This window comes from Bos mutus, chromosome 8, assembly GCF_027580195.1.
Source record: "Bos mutus isolate GX-2022 chromosome 8, NWIPB_WYAK_1.1, whole genome shotgun sequence".
NCBI classification, from domain to species: Eukaryota; Metazoa; Chordata; class Mammalia; order Artiodactyla; family Bovidae; genus Bos; species Bos mutus.
Genome location: NC_091624.1, coordinates 54,679,865 through 54,707,340, shown reverse-complemented (window position 1 = coordinate 54,707,340; position 27,476 = coordinate 54,679,865). Strand labels below are relative to the sequence as shown.

General features: G+C 41.7%; 1 protein-coding gene across 9 annotated transcripts in view; it reads right to left on the bottom strand.

Annotated features, from left to right (window-relative positions):
- LOC102268380 (TLE family member 1, transcriptional corepressor) overlaps positions 1–27,476 on the bottom strand; it is a 91,821-nt gene that overhangs the window by 51,333 nt on the left and 13,012 nt on the right. For 5 of the 9 annotated variants that reach the window (XM_014481859.2, XM_070375717.1, XM_070375720.1 and 2 more), the window contains exons 5-6: positions 11,621–11,683; positions 9,927–10,031 (exon numbers count right to left, since the gene is read on the bottom strand). In XM_014481859.2, coding sequence (XP_014337345.1) covers positions 9,927–10,031; positions 11,621–11,683 — 168 coding nt within the window. The remainder of the gene's footprint in view (positions 1–9,926; positions 10,032–11,620; positions 11,684–27,476) is intronic. The other 4 variants (XM_005906861.3, XM_070375722.1, XM_070375718.1 and 1 more) reach the window with 1 other exon arrangement.

The following is a 27,476-nucleotide window of genomic DNA, read 5'->3' as shown; positions in this document are numbered from 1 at the left end:
ACAAGCCACTTGAAGACAATAAAAAGTAAGTAAATAAATGAATCCACTGAAAGGCCCCATTTTGATGCAGGAGCACACAGAAACAAAACTGCTGACTTACATGTAGGCAGGCACCCAGAAGAAGGCCTAAAATTCTGAAAAGGATGGAAACTCTTCTGTTTCTGTTTTTCGGCTAACCTGCACAGGCCAACCTGTTCTGCATCATCACCCTGACTTACTCATTCTACCTGCCCTGGGTGCCTGTTTCCATCATGACTTAAAGACCTAAACTAGAGTGAGTTTTTACAAGTCATGTGCACTTAAGTAGATCCACTTCTAAAACCAGATAATTTTCAATATAAAGATGCTCACCATAACCAGCCATCAGAGAAATATAAATCAAAACCACAAATCAGACAGCATGTCACACCCACTAGGAGGACTAGAATCAAACAATGGACAATAACAAGTGTTGGAGAAGAAGCAGAGAAACTGGAATTCTCACCCACTGCTAGGGGGGAATGTAAAATCGTACAGCCACTGGGTTGTTTAAAAAGTTAGATGGAATTACCATATGACCCAGAGACTCCATTCCTAGATATAAATACCAGATAAAAGAAAACATGTCCACAGAAAAATTTTTATACAAATGTTTCAGTTCAGTCTCTCAGTCATGTCTGACTCTTTGCGACCCCATGGACTGCAGCACGCTAGCCCTCCCTGTCATCACCAGCTCCCAGAATTTACTCAAACTCATGTCCATTGAATCAGTGATGCCATCCAACCATCTCATCCTCATACAAATATGTACAGCAGCATTATTTATAATAGCCAAAAAGAAACAATTAAATGACCAGCAAGTGACTGAACAGATAAACAAATGCAGTATACTGACGTAATAGAATATTTTTCATCAAAAAAAGGACTCAAAAACCTTGAAAACATTATGCCAAGTGAAATAAGCCAGACACAAAGGAACGTATTATGTGATTCCATTTACAGGAAATATTTAGAACAGAAAAATCCATAAGAGATAGAAAGATTAAGCATTGCCAGGGAGTTGAAGGGATGGAGAAGGGGGTCTTGACTGCTAATGAATATGGGTTTATTTTTGGAGTGATGAAAATGTTCAAGAATTACATATTAGTGATAGTTATACATGTTTGTAAATATATTAAAAACACTGTGCTTTTAAAAGGGTGAGTGAGGGACTTCCCTGGCAATCTAGTGGTTAAGACTTTGCCTTCCAATGCAGGGGGGTGCAGGTTCAAACCCTAGTTGGGGAGCTGAAAGTCCACATGTGTCACAGCCAGAAAACCAAAGAAACATAAAATAGAATCAATATTGTGAAAAATTCCGTAGAGACTTTAAAAATGGTCCACATTTTAAAAAACTCTTTAAAAAAAAAAAGCAGGGTGAATGATACGGTACATAAATCACCCATCAATTAAAAAAACCTGCATAGATCTAATAATTAAAATGAGATGCTCTACTTTCTATTCTGAGGAGTTCTTCCCCTGAAAAGAGGGAAAATATTATAATGCCTTCTAATAAATCCAAATAAAAATCATATGAAAATATATGGGGACATGAACAAGTAAACAATGCTTCAGCAAGTTTCCTAATAAATTAAAAGCACACTACCTATTCAGAGGAACTCAGACACTGAAACCAAGCCCTGCATTTGTTAGAGATACCTAGCTGTACTCTCAGTTAAAAAAAAAAAAAAAAAAAGTCAGATGCAGAGAAGACTTCTTGGCTGTATTGCTCCATCCCTTTGGAAAATTAATAAACGGGCTGAACTATTGGAATTTAAGTGGCAGGTAAGTCACAAAATAGAAGCTGGTAGAACTGGAAGATCCATGTTTGTTGTCATTTTAGTTACTTCCTGTGGTAGCAGGCTATGCATTATTCTCCTAGGGTGATTTTGTTTTATAAAGAAACTTACAGCTGGGTTACTGATGGGCTTTCCAGGGATTAACTGCATACTCATAAGAATAAGAGGCTAACCTCATCCTCTTAAACTTCACACACTACAATCCTATAGATGGCTGACAGCTACAGCCGGAGGAGAAAAATAATCCAACATTTTTGCTAATCCTTAAACCAATCATCTCATGCAACAATGGGGAGTCCTTTAGGTCTACAACTCAATCTCTTCAGGACAGAAAGGCTCCTTCTGACACATCAGAAGTCTGTATTCACAGCCATCACCTACACAAACACACATAGTCAGATACCACAAACCACCCTAGGCTTCTTTTATTACATACTAAGTTGTTTTAAAGTATAGAGAATTATAAATTTGCCTATGAAACAAGAATACACACACCTGACCAAAACTGGAGCCCCAAACCAGAGCCCCACAGACCTTGACAGAAGTTATATTTGGGGAAAGTAAGTTAGATCACATCCAAATAAATGAGAAAGGATAAACAAGGTTGCTTATATTAACTCCAAATTTCCTTGAGTTCCTGACCTTCATATACTGCTATGGAAAATTGTTTACATTTTCTTATGTCCAACAATCAGCATGGAGGCAGCTATCAGAAATCTGGCATTTTGTGGTAGGGGAATTGGTCATCTGGGCATCTCTTCTAATTCTGCCCTCCTTCTAATTCCATCTCAAGGATCCCTGCCACTTCTCAGTGCCAACAAAAGAACTGGTCCCTCATGCTTTATGCTGAGTAAGGAAGCCAAAAGTGCCTGATCCTCACACGTTTGCTTCTCAAACTTCTCTCCATCTGTTCCCCAAAGTTAACTTTTCCCTCGATTCTGAATTTTAAGTTTGTTCACCAAAAGTTAAATGGCAATGCTTCTACACTGCTGTGTCCTTATTAAAACTCATTCAAGCACACGACTTAATGGCAGAAGCACAGCATCTGGCTGGGTCTAATCTCAAATAACAATATCCACGTAACCACCAGAAAAGACAAAAGAGGAGGTGACCCACTGCCTGGAGTAATCACCCCTTGAAGAAGCTTGGTCAACTGGACCCAGAGATGTGCTACAGGCACCGAGAGAAACCAGGCAGGCAAAACTGCAGTTCAGGGCAGTCAGTTCACCCACATGTCAGGCAAAGGCTGCTGGTCAGTCTTACCCTCTACAAAAGCCATACAAGGTAAATGGCATTGTCCACCTGAAGATGGATGCTGATGGAGCTAAACTGGCTGTACGAGGTCACAAAGCATAATAGTGCCAAGTGTCCCAAAAAAGTCCAGCCTTATCCTAGGACCAGGTAACATGGGTACCAACACGGGCACCATGTTATCCAAGATTCAGTTCAGTTCAGTCACTCAGTCATGTCCGACTCTTTGTGACTCCATGAACCGCAGCATGCCAGGCCTCCCTGTCCATCACCAACTCCCGGAGTCCACCCAAACCCAGGTCCACTGAGTCAGTGATGCCATCCAACCATCTCATCCTCTGTTGCCCCCTTCTCCTCCTGCCCTCAATCTTTCCCAGCATCAGGGTCTTTTCCAAAGAGTCAGCTCTTCACATCAGGTGGCCAAAGTATTGGAGTTTTAGCTTCAACATCAGTCCTTCCAATGAACACCCAGCACTGATCTCCTTTAGGATGGACTGGTTGGATCTCCTTGCAGTCCAAAGGACTCTCAAGAGTCTTCTCTAACACCACAGTTCAAAAGCATCAATTCTTCAGCGCTCAGCTTTCTCCACAGTCCAACTCTCACATCCATACATGGCCACTGGAAAAACCATAGCCTTGACTAGACGGACCTTTGTTGACAAAGTAATGTCTCTGCTTATTAATATGCTGTCTACGTTGGTCATAACTTTCCTTCTAAGGAGTAAGCGTCTTTTAGTTTCATGGCTGCAGTCACCATCTGCAGTGATTTTGGAGCCCCCAAAAATAAAGTCTGTCACTGTTTCCACTGTCTCCCCCATCTATTTGCCATTAAGTGATGGGACCAGATGCCATGATCTTAGTTTTCTGAATGTTGAGCTTTAAGCCAACTTTTCCAATCTCCTCTTTCACTTTTATCCAGATGCTCTTTAGTTCTTCTTCACTTTCTGCCGTAAGAGTGGTGTCATCTGCATATCTGAGGTTATTGATATTTCTCCCAGCAATCTTGATTCCAGCTTGTAATTCCTCCAGCCCAGCATTTCTCATGATGTACTCTGCATTTAAGTTAAATATGCAGGGTGAAAATATACAGCCTTGACGTACTCCTTTTCCTATTGGAACCAGTCTGTTGTTTCATGTCCAGTTCTAACTGTTGCTTCCTGATCTGCATACAGGTTTCTCAAGAGGCAGGTCAGGTGGTCTGGTATCCCCATCTCCTTCAGAATTTTCCATAGTTTATTGTGATCCACACAGTCAAAGGCTTTGGCATAGTCAATGAAGCAGAAATAGATGTTTTTCTGGAACTCTCTTGCTTTTTTGACGATCCAGCAGATGTTGGCAATTTGATCTCTGGTTCTTCTGCCTTTTCTAAAACTAGCAAGAACATCTGGAAGTTCACAGTTCACATATTGCTGAAGCTTGGCTTGGAAAATTTTGAGCAGTACTTTGCTAGTATATGCGGAGAAGGCAATGGCACCCCACTCCAGTACTCTTGCCTGGAAAATCCCATGGACGGAGGAGCCTGGTAGGCTACAGTCCATGGGGTCGCTAGGAGTCGGACACGACTGAGCGACTTCACTTTCACTTTTCACTTGCATGCACTGGAGAAGGATTAATGGCAACCCACTCCAGTGTTCTTGCCTGGAGAATCCCAGGGATGGGGGAGCCTGGCGGGCTGCCGTCTATGGGGTCACACAGAGTCGGACACGACTGAAGTGACTTACCTTACCTTACTAGTATATGAGATGAGTGCAATTGTGCAGTAGTTTGAGCATTCTTTGGCATTGCCTTTCTTAGGGATTAGAATGAAAACGGACCTTTTCCAGTCCTGTGGCCACTGCTGAATTTTCCAAATGTGCTTGCATATTGAGTGCAGCACTTTCACAGCATCATCTGTTGGGATTTGAAATAGCTCAACTGGAATTCCATCACCTCCACTAACTTTGTTCATAGTGATGCTTCCTAAGGCCCACTTGACTTCACATTCTAGGATGTCTGGCTTTAGGTGAGTGTGAGTGATTGCATCATCGTGATTATCTGGGTCATGAAGATCTTTTTTGTACAGTCTGTGTATTCTTGCCACTTCTTCTTAATATCTTCTGCTTGTTAGGTCCATACCATTTCTGTCCTTTATTGAGCCCATCTTGGAGGAGCCCGGTAAGCTACAGGTCCACAGGGTCGCAAAGAGCTGGACACGACTAAGCGACTTCACTTTTGCATGAAATGTTCCCTTGGTATCTCTAATTTTCTTGAAGAGATCTCTATTTTCTTTATTCTATTTCTTTGTGTTGTTCACTGAGGAAGGCCTTCTTATCTCTCCTTGCTATTCTTTGGAACTCTGTATTCAAATGGATCTATCTTTCCTTTTCTCCTTTGCTTTTTGCTTCTCTTCTTTTCACAGCTATTTGTAAGGCCTCCTCAGACAGCCATTTTGCTTTTTTGCATTTCTTTTTCTTGGGGATGGTCTTGATTCCTGTCTCCTGTACAATGTCACGAACCTCCGTCCATAGTTCATCAGGTACTCCACCTATCAGATCTAGTCCCTTAAATCTATTTCTCACTTCCACTGTATAATCATAAGGGATTTGATTTAGATCATATCTAAATGGTCTAGTGGTCTTCCTGACTTTCTTCAATTTAAGTCTGAATTTGGCAATAAAGAGTTCATGCTCTGAGCCACAGTCAGCTCCCAGTCGTGTTTTTGCTGATCGTATAGGACTTCTCTGTCTTTGGCTGCAAAGAATATAATCAACCTGATTTTGGTGTTGACCATCTGGTGATGTCCATGTGTAGAGTCTTCTCTTGTGTTGTTGGAACAGGATGTTTGCTATGACCAGTACGTTATCTTGGCAGAACTCTATTAGCCTTTGCCCTTCTTCATTCTGTACTCCAAGGCCAAATTTGCCCATTACTCTAGGTGTTCTTGACTTCCTACTTTTGCATTCCAGTCCCCTATAATGAAAATGACATCTTTTCGGGGTGTTAGTTCTAGAACATGATGTAAATGGCCTTTTTGAGCATAAATGAAACACTGAGAAGTTAGGCAGCAGGTATTTGGTTAGAAATAGGTAAACTATGCAATTGTTTTCTTTAAAAAAGAAATTGCCCTCTGCTAATTATCCTTTCACTTTTTAATCAAAAAGTAACCATGTTTCTTCAGGGAGTGGGAAATCTTGACTGACAAGAAGACAAGGGGACTTTCTATGGTGGTGGGGACAATCTGTACCCTGAGAGAGAGTGTGGCCCAAAGGGTGTGTGCCTGTGCCAGGGGTCAGTCTGGACACTGTGCATTTCACGTGTAAATTACACATCAAATTTTAAAAATCCATGTGTGTACAGGTATGTACATAGCCATATCTATATTTGTATGACATATTAATTTTATATGATATAAAACCAATTATATGTGATATAATAAATCCAGTTAAAAGACAACACTAATTATTTGTAATCCTAATCTCAGTTTAGAATCAATTACTTAGTGTCAGAGCAGGTAAAGGAGAGTTCTAAGTTTCCAACTACCCAAATACTACAATGGGGAGTAATGAACTTAAAGAGGTCTTTGGTCAATTTTCTTTTCCTTCAGGTAGCCATTAGCTATTCCACAAATAAAATGTTACATTAAGTCAATAAACTATTTCATTTTGAGCATTTTTAATAGCATTCCAAATTTTAAAAAAATATTTGAGGAATGCTGATTAAATTGTGTTGTTTATCCCAATGTTTGGGGTGGGGAAATCAAGGTTCAAGTAAGTTCCCTTCCCACAATGAACTTGTTTTCTAAAATACAAGTCAGCTTGTGTCAAAGTGAATAAACCCTGTGCCTATTAGGATCTCTGCATTATTACTTTTTATTGTTACAAGAACATATGTTTAATAGCAAGAGAGCTTAAAAAAATTCAAAATCTAGGGTTGCAGTTATTATTCTGACAATTATAAAATTTACCATCAAAGTTATTTTTAAAAAGTATAACCAAAAATATCTCAAATATCTAAGAAGTTTATCTTTCTTAAATACCAGTAATCTATGTAAGTTGAAGGCAGGTGCTGCAGTGGAAAAGATTTAAAATTCAGTATTTCCCATCAGATATGAGAACTAAGTGTTTTATGCCAGTGCAAAACAGGTATCATTAATTCACTTCACAAAAATGGAAAAAAAAATAATAGAACCTCTCTCTTCCTACTAAAAGAGCATCCACAGTCCCAGGACACAGCTAATCTCACTTAGAAGCCTGGTGTCCTTAGGAAGATATAACTTTTTCCAGGTTTGCTAAAGAGAAATCTTTAGCCCTGTTAAGCAAGCAGTAAGTTCCTTGATTGTACCTTAAAGGGGATGAGAAATTTTTGGTTCATCTGCATTTTAAAGGGTACTCTTTCATGATCTTTCACACTTGTAATAGATGTCTAAACCGTTAAATTACTATTTCTTTTCTTAGCCTGAAAGTCGATGCAGACGAAGACCGTGGCCTCTCCCATTGTTCTTTACCCTAAGTCGGTCCCTGAACAATACTGACAGCTGCTATCAAACCAGGCTGCATTTACTCTGCGCGCAGCTGCTGCTTGTAGGAACAGACAGCCTCCCAGAGCCTCCTCCCCTCTGGGGAGAAAGGTTGACACACTGCATGTTCAATGAAGGGGTGCAAAGGTCCACTGAATTGTCAACCCAATTTAATGCTACTTCGATTTTCCAGGACGCACACAATTCCTTTCAAGCAAAAATCAAGCATATGCCAGAGCATGAAACTTATGGTGCAGGATAATTATTGATCACTACAAACTTTAAAAGAGCCTGCCGACATAAATTAATATACTGATCCAAACATTACAATTATAAAAGCCGCACATGCCAATATGCTGAAGACTCACAATTGGCGTTAAGTCTTGTGCTGGGCCCAATTCACTGATTTGGGTTATTGTTGCTAGCTATCAGAGCTAATCTGCCTTTATAATCTCAACAACATGTTTCCTGGACTAAAGCCACTCATAAAATTAGCGATTCATCTGCCCTTGCAAAACAACCTGTTATTTTTATTTTCTGATTCAACGTGAAATGAGTATTACCTATAAACATGTGGTTAACACAATTTCCTCCTTTCTAATGGGTACAATTGGGCAGTGGCTTTGAGGACATAAAGAGTACAAAGTTTTACCATCAAGAAATGGTATGTAAAAATTTAGAGCCTATCAGAAAACAAACATGTTCCACAAAGTTGAACTGGGTACTTGAGAACTGCTTTGCATATGTTTTCCTTTAATCAAAACAGGCTTTTCCATCCTCATTCATTTGGGTTAAAAAATTCTGCGCTAGAGCTACAAGTACAATTTGCTATTAGTCTTTGCTAATCAAACACAGTACATGCAAAAGTACCAGTGAATATTTGATTTGATCTCTGAAATAAAGCAATTCATTACACAAGAAAAGGGTACAGAAGGCAGCAGACAAATGCAGATGTAATTGTGTTTTTTGTTGAATGTGATTAGAGAGCCCACTAAGTAACAGTCAAAAATGTGATACGAAGGGGGAGAGATGCAGAGCCTGGATCTGGGGTGAAGGGGAGGAGGGAGAATTGTTTATGCAGAGCTAAGCTGTCAAGTGTAATAAAGCAGCTTGAATAAAATTTAAGCTGAAAATCCACTGAAGCTCCCCATTTCAGGGAGGAAAAAGCTATTAAAAGGAAATGAAGGTCACCCTCCCAGTTTATTTCACCTAATTGACTGCCAATAGCTTACCACAGGCAACCCGACTGCAGATCTGCAATTGAGAAACTGATGAAAGGAGAGTTTTCAAGCTGAGGCTCATTCTTTAATCCTCCTTGGCTCTTATGTTTTTCTCCATCTCCAGTTGGGATGTAATTTTAAACCCTGATGGATTAACTGGTTCCATTGTCTGTGGCCGTCACTGCACTATGGCACTCTTAATCCGTAGAGCAGCATGTCTAATTATCATTACAAAGTGTCTGAGGGAACTATAAAGACCAGCAGGGCATCTTCTCACAAGCAATTAACATAAATTGATAAATGAGTGATTTGAATCCGCTCAAGGCACTCACGTATGAATAAAATCAGAAAGGACGGTCCCTTGTTTCAGCTACTTCTCTCGCTTAGTCTGGAAGGGCAGAAAACATGAGAACCGTCCTGGATCCTGCAGTTGAGGGGAAGGAAGGGGGCGTGGTCAGGGGGTGGGGAATGAACTCATGCAGGAGATGACCCCACGGTTCACCGGGCTCATTAACGCAGAGCAAATGACTTGTGATTGACAACCAGTTGCCAGCAAGGAGCACTAACTGAACTCAACCCAGAAGAGCAGAAACCTCGTGAAAGGCTAGAGGGCACCAGGGCAGACAATTATCACTTCTTCAACGGCAAGAGGGCTTTCTTTTCGTTGGGGTGCCACTTAAAACTTCATGAAAGAGCCACAAGAAAATCAAAACAGTTATACATAGGTTCTAATACCCTGGGAAAGCAAAAGGCAAAAGAAGCAAAAGATAACAAAATGAAATAATTCCAAGTGATGTCTTGACCCCAATTGGGATCTAAAGTTATATGACAGAAGTAAGGAAAGTAGGTATTTAAAACCTTTACCTAAAGTTTTAACCTAAGGGAGGGGGATAAACTATATTTATTTTTCCATTGAAAAGAAGATTTATTTTGTTCCCATCCTAAAAAAGGTTGCTATTACCTCCCTTATGCCAAGTGTTCATCCCTTATACACCTCAGTGTACCTGAAACCACTTCCCTGTACCTGAAACTGCCTCCCCCTCTCCCACTTATCAAAAAGGTCAAGGTTAACTTCATATTATATACAGATTAGATATAGATTAAGCCAACAAATTTAGAAGAAATGAAAGCTGGTTATACACACTGTAGGAGGTAGACCTGGTAGGCCACGTACCCCGATGATGGCATTCAGCTCTGCCATGGTCACCTGTTTGGCACGTTCGACAGCCTGGGCCACCTGCTGTTGATGCTTTGAAAACAAGAAGAAAAAGTATTAGTGAGGCAGCCAAGAACTTCACTGTACCTTTCAACAACAAGACAAATGCTGCACGTGGTACAGACTGAGGTGTAATATGAGTTTAAATGTGAACTTGCTGGAGCACATATTTCACAGAACACAACCAGGGAAAGGAAAACAGTGGTGCTGCCCATCTTTCTAAACAGCACTAGTTAACTTCTGATGGGAATTTGGGGTTCAGAATGGTAGAAAGGCAAAAAAAAGATATCAAAAATGCTCATGTAAAGCCTTAGAAATCAATAGTATGGGATTTGGAAGATCATCCTGATTCTCAGAAAGGGTTTGCTATGATAGATTTGAGCAGGAGAAATTTACAACCATTTAAAACACCCCTTTGGATACTCAAATTTTAAACATTAAACCTGCAATCTCTTCTCTGGTCAACAAATCTCAACCCACCAGTTGGTTCTGGACTCTGGGAATTCCTTTCCTCCTTTAGTCCTTAGATGTTTCACCCGCCACAGGAGAAAGGAAAGACACACACACACACACACACACACACACACACACACACACACACTCTGAGATCACAGGCTGGAAATATGGAAATAGCCCACACACCTCCCAGGTCCACTCACAAATAAAAACAAAGTTGCACGTCTCTTTGGGAGAAAGGAGACTATATATAGCAGAGACCCGGAATTACTAAAGTCTAACTAACAACAGGCTTCAAAAGGCCAACAAATCTAAATGGTAACATCACGTAAATGCTATACTGGAAAAGGCTGCCATAGTAATAGCAGGGATGGTGCTACCCAGCATGGAGCAGTAGATGCCAATAAGAGCAGACACTCAGCATTCCAGCTCCAAGGCCCATAAGCTTTTCACTCTGTCTCAAGATATATGCATCTTGTACACACTTAAAACACAGTTTTACATTTATTAGCTTGTATCCAAAAGTAAACTTTAAGGCAAAACTAAAACATACTGGTTTTGAGTCAATTTCATAGGTTTACTCACACAAAGAGCTTTCCCCTCTCAAAATATTAAGGTTAAACTATCTATGACTTTGTAACAATAAAATGGCTCATATATGGATATAACTCTGTAAGCCAAGGTAACACGAACATGTAACATGAATGCTCTTAACCTTAAGAGTATTGGCATCCACTCCCTCCACAGACAGCATTAAGTCAATCTGCCTTGAGGTACAAGGACAAATGAAATACCTGCTCCCATGATCAAGTCAACCCTGATGGAACCATTTTTAAAAAGCAGTAAAAGAAACAGTAAAAGGACACATTAATCATCAGAAGCGATCAAGCTTATACTACTCCTCGAAGAAAAGAAAAGCTTTATGCTTGATAGTCATTTTGCAGTTTTCCATAGAAAAGAATTAATTTAAGGTTGAGCTATCGTCACTGCTTCCACAGTGTGCCCTTAGATCTATGAGATGGAATAGCAGGGGGTTTACACACTTCAGCTGTAACAGATGTTCTTCACACTTGTTCCTTGTGATAAAATTAACATCTTAAAACTAGCTAATTTGCAAACAGAGAAGCAACATAATTGCACTTTAACAGCTGAACAGTTTTACTTACTTCCTGAGACAGAAATGGGATGACTTGTGCACAAATCGTATTCAATCTCTTGGCGATTTCAGTCTATAAAGACAAAGCCATATAAATGGTTAGCATATTTCATAATCAGTTCAGAAGATAAAACTTCATACACAACAGTGGAGTCCTCTACTGCCTCACTCTTAAGGGCATAAAATTGCTTTCCCAGGCTATGTTAGCAATATTTATCTTGAGATAAACAGTAGATATTAATCCCACTTGCAAAGAAAGACATAATCGCACGTTTTATTGGTCACTTAAATAAGAGATAATGGGTAGTTTAATTGAGTCAGAAAATCTATGCAGTTTGAGGCTACATAATCACTTAACCTGGTGATTCCAAACCCTTCTGTACACTTATTCAATTATGGCATACCAGAGCACTTTTATGAAGCAAGTTCATTCAAACCAAAGTCAGAACCCTGGAGAGCAGAAGCACTGCCAAAGCAGACTGGCTCTCAAGTTGAGGTCCAGAGTGAGAGTGGAAGACCTCCTTCCACTTGTTTCAACTCCTGCACAACTGAAATTGAACTTTAATGTTAATAAGCCTTCACCAAGTTTCAAAATTTCAAACAAGCCTAGAAAACACCGCTGAAACAGACTCAAATCCAGACAGTCAAGCCAAGGGGTTCTAGATATCTGTAAAGTTTTACCACAACTCAGCATCAAATGCCAGGAGCCCACGGTTCCACTGAGTTTAAGAAAATGTGTCCTGAGTGTCTGTGGCACAGGCTATTCTAGAGCAAGGAGGAATAGTCCCTGCTCAGTTCCAAGGGCAAAGGAGTCCCTCTGGAAGAGGGACAAATTGGCAAAGGAGGGAATACAGTGTGCTCTGCTCCCAGACTAGGAAGGCTCCCCCTGCCCACCCCTCCTCCAACACCCTGCAGCTATGCAAAGGAACCCTGCTTCCCTCTAACTCTGAAGAACAGTTTTGTTTTGGGGGGTGGAGGGGGAAAGACATCTGAAGAGTCCCAGGTTGACCTTATGTATATATTTCGTCATTTCTGTGTCAATGTTTACTGATGCTACCTCTATTACTGAACTAGGCAATGAAAAGGACTATGGGGAGAAAAAAATTAGAAGAGCACAGCCCATGCCCTTGAGAAAGACAGAATGGAATAAGTGAGATAAAGTAGAAACCTCAGGAACTGTATAATCAAGTACATAAAAAAGAGCTGCCTTTTGTCCTCTGAGATGATTCCAGTTAACTGAGCAACAAGCCTTTCCTTTTATGGGATTGGATTTATGCCAATCCAACTCAATTCTCCCTGACCACCACTGAGACAGGGTTACAGACCATGCACTGGAAGAAATGTACTAGAAAGGGAAATCACTGGTATAGAGAACAATCCCATGACCTTGCTTGAACAAGTGGAGCTAACAGATACGTATATGCAAAAAGGGCACAGCTGTACCAGGTGCAATCACAAAACTGGGTCAGCCCCACCTAGCTCGTTTGATCACAGCCACCCACTCAAGTGAACACAAGGTCATGGCTCTCCTGGAAAGCATGGGCCAGCTACCCTTGCCTTTGCAACAAGGTTCTACCCTGTATGTTTGGGTAGACATAAAGAGGCAGAGATGCCCTTTGTGGGGTCTGAGGTCCTTGCTCCCCACTTTCCACCTGCCATACATTCCAACAGCATTCTGTTCTTACCCGGCCTCCAAAATTCTCTTCATGTTTTCCTATGTTAAAAATGACATCTGCTCACTCTGAGTACATATCCACAGATGTATACTACACAGAAATACACAAGAACTAAGTCTGCCACCCAGAGACAACCACAACTGTGGTTGTGCCACCCACAGACAACAACTCTGTGGTGATCCTGGGAAGCAACCCCCCAAGCTCTCATTATCTGTGTGTGCACAAGCCCAGAGTGGAGAGAGACACCTTGACATCAACGGATCCCCTGAGGTATACTGCTCTTCTGCAATTTGTTCCTTCCACTCAAACCTGTTATGGACACCCTTCCATTCCATAAAAACAGATATAAGTAAGAACATCATCAATATATCCCACTACACAAGCAGTCAGGTGTCTGAACACTCCCAACATCAGGGGATATTTATTTTTCACCTAATATTCCACAATTACACGCTCTACATCAACTAACCCTTTCCCTAGATCTCTAAAAGGAATCTCTAGAAGTGAAATTGCTAGGTCAAAGTGTCTGCATATTTTAAACTGTAATGCATGCTGATAAACTGCCCAGCAGAGAAGCTTACCAATTTATAGCATCCGTCTATGATGGTGCTTGCTCCCCCACCCAGTGTCAATACTGCGTTTCATTGACCTTTTTATAATCTTTATCCATCTAATAGATTAAAAAATGATCTCATTTTTATTTGCATTACTCCGATTCTTCCTGAAGTTAAACATCTTTTCATATATTGATTGGCCCACTGTATTTTTCCTTTGGTATTTATTCACCCTTGTCTTCTTGTAGTAGTTCCTTCTATAAGATAAATACTGACTTTTCCACGGTCTTTCCACCTTGTCACCTGTCTTTCAGCCTTGCTTAGTATGGGTTTTTTGCTATACATAACTACATTTTTACATGGTCGGACTAAAGAATAGCCTTCCTATGTTCCTGGCCTTTGGGTGAGGATTAGAACACTCCCAAATTAAAGAAGCCATTCTTAATTTTCCTCTAGTGCTGCTACAGCTGTACTTTCTACATTTAATTACTTGACCTACATGGAATTTATTTTAGTTTAAGAAGGAAAGATGATCTCCTCTTTAATTAATAATTATATATGTTATTACACAGAGTGGCTTCAAGGTAGAAGTGAACTTCACTGTCAGGGGACAGTTAAGACCTGGTCTGAATGAAACGAACTCATAAACCTTTAATATTAATCCTTTAATATTAAGAGGAAAATAAAAGAAGTACGGATTAAGAGCACAGACCACATAAATTGGGTTAGAGCAGCTAAGACTGCAACAGGAGGACGAGTGTTAAAGATCAAAGCTCAAACTGATGCAGAAACATCAAAAGCCATACCATTTGTCCTGGGAATTCTAAATAAACGGTTTGGAAAAGAAACAGAAACAAGAATAACAGAGAAGGATCTTGTCCCAGCTGTCTCCTTCCTCTGCCAGGTCTCTAATCCCTAATCTTAAAACCATCCTCTGACAAGTGAGCTTGACTTGAGCCAGGAAATCTAGCTTCCAACCTCACCTCTGGTTTACCTTGAAATTCTCTGAGCCAGCTGTAGAGTCCCTGCTCCTGGCAGCGTGAGGACGCATCTGATCTCCCTGACAGTGCTCTGGGAGGTCTAACACATCACCACCACTGCCGCCCTTCAAACAGTCTGGATGACAACTGACAGCGATCCTCCAGCATCATCTCTTGCTTCAACATAAGGATATTCTGACAAGAACTTAGCACAAATTAATGAGTAGTAGTGTTTTCTACCTGTGCTTCTATTCCTGACCACAGAGTTTACAAGCAGGTTAGACTGGATAGTTGACCCTGCTTAAGCAGGTGTTGAGAAAGTCCCATAACCTTTTCAGACTGCCTTCTTTCTACCTCTTCCAAAGACCAGACAACTCCAATGGAAGAAAAAACAAAACAAAACTGCAGGCTAACTGTGTTTTCCACCTAGAAATCATTTTCCTGACCCAAGATGAAGATGTATTTGGTACCTGCTAACAGACATACTGTTTATAAGTAAACTTACCCTGTGTCTGTATTTCTGACACCATGTAAGGCAACAACACTAAGTCAGCACTCAAGAGCCAGACCCAAACCAGATCTGCATGGAAACACTGCGCCCAAAAACTTACCCAGCTTGGTAAAGGCCCCGGCATCAGGCCTTGCCTCAGGGACGGCAAGCACCCACCAAGGCAGCAGGAGTTCGTCTGTTCAGAACCAGCTTTTTTTAAAGTGCATTATGAGTTATTTTATTTTTGGCTACACTGAGTCTTCATTGCTGTGCTCATGCTTTGGTAGCTGCAACTCATGGCTTAGCTGCCCTGCAGCACGTGGGATCTTCCCAGAGCAGGGATTGGACCTCTGTCTCCTGCACTGGCAAGCAGATTCCTAACCACTGGACCACCAGGGAAGTCCCCAGAACCAGCTTTTATTCTCATCAGTGCCAACTCCTTTCTCACTGATTTGCTTATGGTGATAAGAGTCAGCCCTCATAATCCAAGAACTTGGGTTTGCATCTCAGCAAAATAGTACTAGGCGTCCTGAGTTAAGTCACTTCAACGGCTGAGCGCCAGGTCTCTTATCACCAATCTACTTCAGTGATTTATCAGAATCACATAAGCTAATATGTAAACTACAGCTGCACTATTATAAAGTGCTGTGCTCTCATCCCAGTCTTTTAAGGACGACCTCAAATCCAAATAGAAGCTGCCTTTCCCCTGTAACACCAATAAACAAACTCTAGGCCCTTCAAGATCCTCCAGAGCAATTTAACTTTATTTAGTAAACTAAGATTAAATGTTGAAAATCACATCTGACATGAAGCTTCTGGACAGTTTCCTACAGCTTCCAGCATCAAGGCTGGCATCATGCATCTTAACCTAACAGGGAAGCAGGAGAAGACTCCTGATTCAGCTCCTCGCTGAACCCTCCCCATCAAAACTGACCACAGGATACCCTTTCCACATTTGGAACTTTCAAAGGAATGCCTTACAGAACCAAAACAGAATCCCCATACATCCTAAACTCAATGACCAACATGGAACTACATAAACCATTCCTAACCAGTGTTAGGAACAGGCTCTGTTTACAATAAGAAATCACATCTCAGTACAAGAGTCAGGTTGCTGTTGTTGCTTAGCCGCTTTGTCGTGTCTGACTCTTTGCAACCCCCATGGACTGTAGCCTGCCAGGCTCCTCTCTATCCATGGGATTTTCCAGGAATGTATACTGGAATGGATTGTCATTTCTTTCTCCAGCAGATCTCCCTGACCCAGGCATCAAACCTGCATCTCCTGCATTGCAGGTGAACTCTTTACCAATGAGCCATCTGGGAAGCCTGCAAGATTCAGATACATGTATATTTTAACAGAGTTAAAGAGGTCAAATATCTCAAAGGCCAGCAATGAACCGAACTTTTAAACTGAAGATATGATCTTCTGAGCATCTGAACTTACATTTTTGGACTTCACGATTCCTAAAAGCTCAGCTCTCCACCTTATCATATTCCTTCCACCTCATCTAATTACCAGACTGAAGAGCCAGCCCGCTTTCCAACGGCTGCCCACTGATCTCCACTACACACCGAGTAATATATAATGAGGGTTGTTGGAGGCTCAAAGCAGGGCGAGGGCTGCTTAAGAGTAAATTGCCCATGGGTCTCAAAGCAATCCAATGGCACCCTGCCCAAAGTCAGCTTAGGGAGGGGAAACTCCACCACCATTAAATTGCAAATTGATGGATCATAAAAATGCCGCTTATGCTGAGGGCTGGCAAACTGATCTTTTGGTTTCCTCGAACCAAGCGGGAGGCCAAGAGAAAAACACAGTGGAGAGCTGGTCATAAGTATCTGGCAAAAGATAAACGGGCAAGAACATGAAAACAAAGCACACAAAAGGAAATAAATAATCTCTAAATCCCTTCTGACTAGAAGGTTCAGAGTCTGTGAAATGACAGCCTTCAATCCAGAAAAAATGTTCAGCCTCAGCGGCAACCAAATAAAATGCAAATGTAGTTCTAAGTAAGGTGGGTCATTCTGCACCAGTTATGTTAGCTTATTTTTTAAAAAATTAATGAAATCCAAAGCTGATGAGTCTTCTGGGAAACTGGAGCAATCATACATTACTGATGACAGAGTAAATTGGTACAGTCATCTTGGAAAGCAACTGGGCAATGTGTTTCAAGAGCATGAAATTATTCAAACCTTTTGGTAAGGCTTCCCACAGCTAAGAATTTATCCTAAGGAAATAGTTCAAATGAAAAGCATTCCATGCATGAAGCTGCTCACTGCAGCATAAGTTTCAAAGCAAAAGAGAAAAAGTCAGGTAAAGATATAACAGTAGTTCGACACATCACAACCATCTGCAGAGTTTTTGAAAAACTTAACATTTGCCCTCCTGATAAATCAGTTGTCTAGTACTAGGAGAATGGTTAAATACACGACATCAACCCAAAGGCATGGCAGGTAACCATTTTAAAGTCATATTTATGATAATGATGCTTAAATAGCCAACATATTTACTAGATGAACCAGGAGGAGAACAAAGCTGTGGTGTTCATGTGCTTGTGTTTTGTTTTTTTTTTAACAACATATGCATGTGGCGAAGCACTGTAATTTGATACCCCAAATAAAACCAGTGATTATCCTGCAATGGCAGCATTATCAATGCCTTGTTTCCCCCAAGAGTGACTTTGCAGATGTCGCCTGCCCTTGATTTACCGTTTGAATGTATTATTCAATGGGGAAGGGTGATCAGGCCCCCCACTCCTGTGATGGACCCTGGCCCTGAGTCATAAGGATGCTGACAAACCCTGACACCCTTTGGGTGCCCAGCCCTCTCACAAACATCCTATCACACATGGGGAAGCAAACACCTAAATGAAACGATTTGCCCAGGATCATAAAGATAAGAAGCCACGTTCACTGCCTAGCTCTTTCTCCAGGGAAGTGGAAGTGGGAAATTGGAACATACTCTAGACCAGAAACAAAGCTTAAACACTCAGCTTTGTATGCAAAGCAATAGAGCCCACACAGGGCCACAGCAGCACAAGGCCATGTCACTGCTGAGCCAACGACAGGACCACAACACGTGGCCACCGTATGTCAGTGACAGGGTCACTGGACTCCTGCTGCCTTGGGCAGAAGTACAGTGCAAGGCAAAGGAGGCATTTCACAAGGAGCCTCAGTCCTAAACTGCAAACCTTAAATAAACAACAGCAGCCAAACTACACACCTCTGTCTCACCTTTCAGAGGCAAAGAGAATTAGTGCCTCAGCACTAACTTCAGACAACCTGGCCCACCAATGAAGCAGAATCCACGAAAACAAAGCCACAAATACATCTCTCATTTCCTGAACATTGTCTCTGATGTACCTAAAGATAATTCAAGATGTTTGCCTGATAGTGCATACCCAAAATCATCTATGCAAAGCTCTGCAAATAATCTTCCAGTACTCTGCCCACCCCTTTAGGAGGGGAAAAGGCTTCTTGGGCTAGAGACTGCCTTCAGAACAATAGCTACGCATCAGACTAACACCTTGCTTCACCAGCACACTCATAAAGAGGAATTTTATCAGAAATTCTAATGCATCAGAGTAGCTTTTCTGTTTAAAATATAATGACGGAGATAAATGACTAGCCACGATTTGGGGGAAATCCAAATGAAAAGGACTTGCGATCTCTTTAAGTTGAGGATATACTGATCATGAGGTTATCATGTTTAATAAGAGTGCCCCAGGTTCACTTGAAGGGTTTGATAAAACAGACAGCTGGACCCACTCAAAGAATTTCTGAGCCAGGAGGTCTGGGGCCCCAGCATCTGCCTTTCTAACAAGGTCCCAGGTGCTCTGCAGATTTCTGGACCAGGGACCACACTTTGAGAACCTTGGAAATTGAATAATCATGACAGAGGCAGCGTCTACTGCTTAACACACCTGAGCTCCAATTACATACAGGCTCTAAATGTCAGTTAGTGTAGGTACCCTTGGAGACTGGACCGGAAAGGTTAAAATAACTCGCCCAGGGTCAGAATTAAGCAGGACGGGAGATCAGATCTGTCTCTCTCCAAAGCCTTGCCACAGAGAGAGACAATCGCCTTTCTCCATGCCTTTTTAGAAAATCAGACCAAGGCAAGAACACAAACCGAGGCTGGAGCAAGCCATTTGCCTACTGTGGGAAAGCTCAAACTATATTCATTTAAATGAGTCCACCCATGGCAATGTAATCTCGTCCCTTCTTCAACCCGATAATTAAAGCAAAACAAAGAGGGCCAGATGACAGAACCCCTTCAGTGGCTCAATTAATCAAAATACAAAGTCGCCAATTACAGGAAGATCATAACTTTCATGTTCTGCCTCCTCCTCATCTGGCAGCTTCTACAAGCACATTCTAGACCCCAGCCCTTTCCAACAGGGCGCCGACTCTCTCCTTCCACTGCTCACCTTTCACACTCACAGTTTCTCTCAGAGCAAGGAGGAGTTAAAATAAAGGGAAAGAAAAACCTGCTGAAGGCTGCCTGGGCGGAGATAGCAACACTAATTGCTCCCATTCTCTGGCTCCTTGTGAGGCAGATCGCAGGGGCCTGCATCTTCGGAGAAAGCTCTCGGATCTTCGCAGCAGCTCTCAGCAGAGCAACTCAAGTGCCCTTAATTGTTTATGTCCTTAATGCAGAGCCTCTTGAATGCATTCATTTTTAATAGCAGGCTTGAGTGTGGGGCCCATCAAAGAAGGACAAAGCAACTCTATTCATTGGTCCTCCTTCCTGCAATGACAGTTTTCTGATTTATTTGCAAATGACAAGCTTGGCAGGCCCCACTTGAAGGCTGCCCTCTTTTTTTTTTTTTTAAAGAATTCAGTTGCATTTTCCAAGATGAAGTTGAGTCTGCAAAGCTGTGTATTTGTGTAAATTCTTCCCCCTTCAGTTCCTTCTAATTAATGACTTAAATGTTTTGACCCAACTGTTGCCAAGCAGAGCATTTGGGCTCTAATTTGTCATTTTGGTAAAGATGCATCCTTGACAAAAGCATTGCAGCTGTTTCAGTGCCTAAACAGCACATTTCCATTATTCAGAAACCCTTGTTGCGGAGTTCAGAAAGTGCTGCTCACAAGAAATCGTTCTGACTCGTTCCATGATGCAAAAAGACAGCATTTGGTGGTGTCAGAGGAAAATGCGCTCTGTTGTGCCACAAGAAGGGTTTCAAGACAAACTCCATGGGGTGAACCACAGAACAATACTATGAATTAATCACTTATTGTTCTGGGAATGGAAAGAGAGCAAGCCTACACCTTTCACCCTCTTCACAGGGCTTAGTCGTTTAGGGAGCTCATGAGAAATTAGATAGTATCATACAACAGCAGGAAGATCAGTGGGAGGAAGAACGGGCTACATCATCATGGCACGAAGGCTAAAATTACAATTACGAAAATAAAATATACCTACGTAAAGACAAAGACTGCACAAGAATATGCAAAAACCAAGTAGCCTCTGAAAACCGGGTTTATGAGAATGGTCTTGATTCAAAACTTGGAAAGTTACTTTCTTTGTAATAACACTTAAACCCTTTCTTTTTCATCAGAGCAACCTTTTAGGTCTGTTTCCCTGTGGCTCAGTGGTGAAGAATCCAGCTGCCCATTTAGGAGACGAGGGTTCTATCCCTAGGTTGGGAAGATCCCTTGGTGAAGGAAAGGGTCCCAGTATTCTTGCCTGGGAAATCCTATGGACAGCAGAGCCTGGCAGGCTACAGGTCATGGGGTCACAAAGAGTTGGACATGACTTAGTGACTAAACAACAACAAACCCATTTCTGGATGGTACTGGCTTCCAACAGTCTGCATCACTGTGCCCCTGCCCCCCATCACGATAAAGCAAACATCCAGTGCACACAACTATAAAGCACAATTTATCATCAGCTTTAGTATTTCTCATCATACCCTCTCCCCACATCTTATCTGGAGATCACTGGATAGGTATGAATGTTGCCCTAAAAGGTTGGAATCTTCAGCCAGTCTAGATGGTGGGAAAGGAATCTCCTGCCTGAATGGACCATGAACAGTGGTTCACTAATTTTATAAGCATGCTGCAGCTGAATGACCCATACACATGAAGGATGGCTGCCACTCTTGTTCCAGAGCAACTTCCTGGGAAAAGCAGCTACTTCATCAAGAGGTCTACGCCATCAAAGCCATGTGACATGCAGGAGAATGGCCCAAGTTAGAAAGACGTGTGTGTGTATGCACTGGTAAGGCCATCCTTGAGTCCCAAACTCAAGTCTAAGGTGGAAAGCCCCATCTCTGGGCCTGACTCCTCACAGGTTGAACTGCTGGAGAGGTGGTCCTTTGGGAAGGAAGACAAGGTTCCTGGCATTCCCAGTTGAAACCTGGGGCTCTCTTTTCCATCAACATCATGTACCAACAAACTCCAGAATGCAAGTTACCCCCTAGAGTGGCCAGAGGATGAATCTGAAGGGAAGGGGCTCTATTGCAGACTGGGGTTGGGGTTCTGCCTCAGGACAGTCCTCTGCTGAACCTAGCAGTGCCAGAAAAGCATCAAAGTTTGAGGGGGAAAAAAAAAAATGTGCACAGTGACATCAAAAGTCAAGGAAAAAATTACTTTCTCAAAAGCACCTTAGATCATAATTAAAATGAAATCTGGGGACTTTCCTGGTGGTCCAGTAGTTAAGAATCCACCTGCCAATGCAAGGGACACAGGTGTGAGCCCTGATCTGGAAAGATTCCACATGCTGTGGAACAACGAAGTCCATGCACCACAACGAATGAGCCAGTGCTGTAGAGCCTGTGAGCCACAAGAGAAGCCTGTGCACTGCATCTAGAGAGTAGCCCCCACTCACCACAACTAAAGGAAGCCCACTCAAAGAGACAAAGACCTAATGCAGCCAAAAATACAGTATTAATTTACAAAAAATGAAATCTGATAGGCTGGTGAAAATTGTGTTCAAAGCATCACCTTTTGGAAAAACTTTTAAGTATTTATAAGATGGTAAGCACAAAGATCCTAGATGTCAGACTTCATTAGTACACTCAAGAGCCACAGGATATTAACTTGGCTATGCAGGTGGATGCAAAGAGAAACAGCATTTTAAACACAAATTAAGGGACTTCCATGGTGGCCCAGTGGTTCAGACTCCCAATGTAGGAGGCCTGGGTCAATCCCTGGTTGAGGAACTAGATCCCACATGCCACAACTAAGACCCAGCACACATAAATAAATACAAGTTAATTCTTAAACAAAGCACCTGTTCATCACATTGCATCACAATACGATCCACAGAGAAATCTAAGCAGTAAGAAAAATAATCATCACTTCTCCAACATAACAATCAAGCTACTTTCAGGGGGTAAAAAGTGTGCTGTCTGAAGATAATTTAGTCAGGGCTACATGGATTGACCACAAATATATATATAATTAAAAGTATTTAAAGAAAAGCCCCCTTATGCCGTCATATCACCTTGTAATTTTAAAATGACACATCAATGTCATGTGTTGTCTAACATTTACCAGGGAAGAATTAAACAAGAAGGGATGAAAGAATACTGAAAGAATACTGGATAATCCAAGCGAGAACAATTTATAAACCAGGGGTCATCAGAAGTTACCACTCCTATCATTCACCAGTTATTTTACAAGTGGACAAATCAATTTTTGTGCTCGTGTGTTTTTAGAAAGCATCCTAGATATTCTTCCATTAATTATGTGGGTTCAAGACATGTCAATTCTTGTTTCCCAGAGCACAAGAAACCAAATTTAACCCACGTATTGTGTTACACGGGTCTGCACTCGCATGGTTCCCACAGGGCTGGGCTGGCTCAATAATGTCGAGCTTCTTCTGGAAGAACAGAATAGACTTCCTGCCATTTGGACTGTGAAACACAGTAATCCACCAGGGAATAAAGGTCAATGTTGCACTTTTGGTCATTACTGAATCATTTGAGATGATCTGTGGTGAGGATGAGAGGAAAATCGAAGGCTGTGAGAACGCTGCAAATGGCTTGACCTCAGACCAATTTCCATCTCCATCTGTCTAATAGACATGTGGATAAAAAGCCTCCCTCCTTCTGGGCCACTCTGCTGTTTTCAAATCCACCGCACAAGCCAGGAACCAGTTAAACAATACGTTAATAAGGGGAAATAACCTTCTAAGCCCCAGACTGACACTTACTCAGGTTTTAGGGCATCAGCTCAAGTTTGGAAAGCAATTTTCCAGTCTGCGAGCAGTACTGCAAAGGAGAAATTCTAACGAATATGGAGAATCGTCTGCAGTGCAAGGGCATGTGCCAAAAATCTCCTTATTTGTACATGCAAATATATGCATGCTCACACACCTCCGCCCCGCCACCAAAAGACATCCACACGATTTCTATTACGTCTGCTAACACAAAGGAGAACAGCAGTTCCAAAAGCTGTGTGCTGCTGAGGAATCTTTTTTCTTCCAAGTGTCCAATTAATGCTGCTTAATCATTATTAAAGCATTTCAATCATTAAATACAAAATATTCCTGGGAACCCAGAGCCTAATTATCACTTAAGCCACGGAATAAATGTTAATACCCTGACTTTACGCTAATACTCCTCTTCCCTGGTTTGGTCAAGCTCCTTTGTGAAGGTAATGATGGTCCATATGTAAGTTTAGGCCCCCACAGTATATCAATGTCAAACAACATCGTGTCAAGCTAAGATTCAATTCAGGTAAGTGCCACTGCCAAATTTTCTTGTTCCCAGACGGGCTTTAAGATTATTTTATTGCTTAAAATTTAATTTGTTCCAACTCGTGTCTCCATGACAACGTTGGCTAACCCTGCAAATCATTTGGGTAATTGGATATCTTATCTTTCTATTGCTCTCAAATCGAATGATTCTGCTAGAATTGTAACAGCCAATCAAATTTACAGTCCTCCTGAGTAATAGACTTGGAAAAGTAGCCACATTCATCTCCTCTTTACGGCCATATTAACCAGTATGCGACAAACAGTAGAATCTGGTCTTCAAACTACACTCCAAACTCTAAGGATGTCAACACCAATATCCTCACTGTGCAAAGTCTACCCAAAAGCCCCTTCCCTTTTATACTATTTTAATTTGCAAAGCAACAGTTGGTACCCATTCCATGTTAATCTTGAGCAATTTCAGCATTTTGAGGGAAACCAATGAGTTTATCAGAAAAAGTAATAATAAAATAAAAATCTCAGCTTTTGGTGGGTACTTGACCTTGTGATAAAATCATGAGCAAAACAATGGCTGCACAAGATGAGAGGAGTGTACCACCACTGCTCTGTCCGGGGCTCTTTCTGGGTAAGCCACATCTGACACTGTACATTATAAAAAGTAAGAATGAATACAGATTTAGCAACCAGTTCAAAAATCTCTGTATCCCTAGAGAAATCCAGTTGAAATGTGACACCCCATTAATTTAATTCATGAATTCAGAACAGTCACAGCATTCAGAATAATCAATTATGAAATAGAGATTTTTTTGTAAGATTCAAAAGTCAGCCGCTCTTGAGTTAGTGGTATAATTTTGGCCTTTGGTGAGCTAAAAAGGACAGGAGTTGGACACATTTCAATGGTCCAATTCCAATCTTCTCGGGAGCTCTACAAGGACACTGGCTCCGAGGGAGCACAGGGCCCAGGCACTGTAAGAGGGCCAGCCAGCTTAGAAAACGAAAAGGCTCCACAACCCCGGCCAACTGGCAGGCCAAGGGGTTGTCAAGAACTTCATGCTTCGCCTACAGACACTCGGAGGACTTTAGGACCTGAGCTAAACACAGAGCCACAACGTGGGGCGTCTCAGCACACTGAAGTCAGTAGGCAGCAGGGGTTTTAAGCAAACGTGAGAGCAGGCACTGGCACAATTTGTCCAGGTGTGACCTCTTTTAACCCAAATACTTACAAAAAGTTGCTACTGCATCATGCCTGGCAGTAAGAGTCAACAGTCTAACTTCCAGTCCATCTAATCCCAATGGCCCTGCTTTTCTCTCTCTCCTGTGGGTTTTGTGGGTGTGTGTGTGTTTTCCTGCTTCCTCATATACTAGCACTTAAGTAGCAATTGTGAACTGACAGTCTACAAAAATCTCAAGCCCATGGAGTACATGGAAAATACTGCAACACATCTACTCAAACTTTTGCATGCACTCCAGAATTTTCATAGCCAAAGAAAACTATACATATCAATTTACATTCCCACCAACAGTGTAAGAGGGTTCCCTTTTCTCCACTTTCTCTCCAGCAATTTTGTAGATTTTTTAATGATGGCCATTCTGACTGGTGTGAGATGACACCTCACTGCACTTTTTTGATTTGCATTTCTCTAACAATGAGTGATGAGGGGCATATTTTCAGGTGTCTGTTGGCCCTCTGTATGTCTTCTTTGGAGAAATGTCTGTTCAGGTCTTTTGCCCACTTTTTGACTGGGTTGTTTGTTTTTCTGGTATTGCACTGCATGAGTTGCTTGTATATTTTGGAGATCAATCCTTCGTCAGTTGTTTCATTGGCAATTAGTCCTAAATGAGGTGAATGAACCTAGAGCCTATTACATAGGGTGAAGTAAGTCAGAAAGAGAAACACAAATATTGCATATTAACGCATGCATATGAAATCTAGAAAGATGGTACTGATGATTCTATTTGCAGGGCAGCAATGGAGACAGAGACACGGAGAACAGGCTGTGGACACAGTGGGGAAAGGAAAGGGTGGCACAAATTGAGAGAACAGCATGGAAACATATATTACCATATGTAAAACAGACAGCAAGTGGGCATTTGCTGTGTGACACTGGGAGCTCAACCCAGTGCTTTGTGACAACCTAGAGGGGTGGGACTGGAGAAAGAAATGGCAACCCACTCCAGTGTTCTCGCCTGGAGAATCCCAGGGACGGGGGAGCCTGGTGGGCTGCCATCTATGGAACTGCACAGAGTTGGGCATGACTGAAGCGACTTAGCAGCAGCAGCAGAGGGGTGGGATGGGGAGGTAGATGGCGAAGGCAGGGGTGGTTCAGGAGGGAGGGAACATATGTATAACTGTGGCTAATTCATGTAGATGTATGGCAGAAATCAACACAATATTGTAAAGCAATTATCCTTCAATAAAAAAAAACCAAAAACTGTATGTATGTATACGTCATCAAGACACACGTTTTTTTTCTCCCTTTCTCCAACAAAGCAACAACTGTCTTTAATTCATCCACACACCTTTTTTTTTTCAGGATAATAAAATTATCTTCCAATTCAAAATTTGATTTTCTACGTTACATCAAAAAGAAAAAAAATATAGGAAACACACCTCCCATCCTTTATTCTGCCAGAACTCACTTCAATAAAAATGAACCAAATCTGTTCTCTGTTGTTCACCCATCCCCATAAATGAAAAAACTCAACACAAAACTATTCTCACTGGTAGCTGTATTAACTACTTAGCACTGTTGCCTTCCAAGGGCACCTTTTGCTGTTTGACTTAAATAAGGCACCTTAATTCCTTTAGAGCACATATGTGTGCGTGTGTACGTATGTGCGTGCTCAGTTGTGTCCGACTCTTTTCAACCCTACAGACTGTAACCTGCCAGGCTCCTCTGTCCATGGGATTTTCCTGGCAAGAATACTGGAGTGTGTTGACATTTCCTCCTCCAGGGGATCTTCCCAACCCAAGGATCAAACACTCATCTCCTACATCTCCTGGACTCCAGGTGGATTCGTTTACCACTGAGCCACCATAGAGGCTGCCAACAGGAGATTAAAAAAAGAGAGGGAAAAAAATGCCCTTTTGAACCTACAGATAAATGCTCCTGATCTTAAAAGTAAACAAACAATAAAAACTTTGAGGGGAAATACTGGAAAGCAAACAGTTCAGATGCAGGAAGGAAGGAAACTGGACTTGGAAAAACAATAGGGAGCATGGCCTAGAATTCCAAATACAGTGTATAGTTTAAAAGGAATCAATAATAGAGTCAATAACAGATTCTGAGAACAGCTGTCCTGAGACTGCCCAAGTACAGGCTCCTGCACACAGAAACTCGCTCAATCCTGATAACTACCCTATACAGTAGATGCTACTGTCATCCCCTAACCTTCTTGCCTGTTTTTTTCCTTTGCAAGGGGGAATAATTAATACCCAAGGGAGGCTGGAAGGATTTACAGAGAGTTCCTAGGTGGCTTAGTGGTAAAGAATTTGCCTGC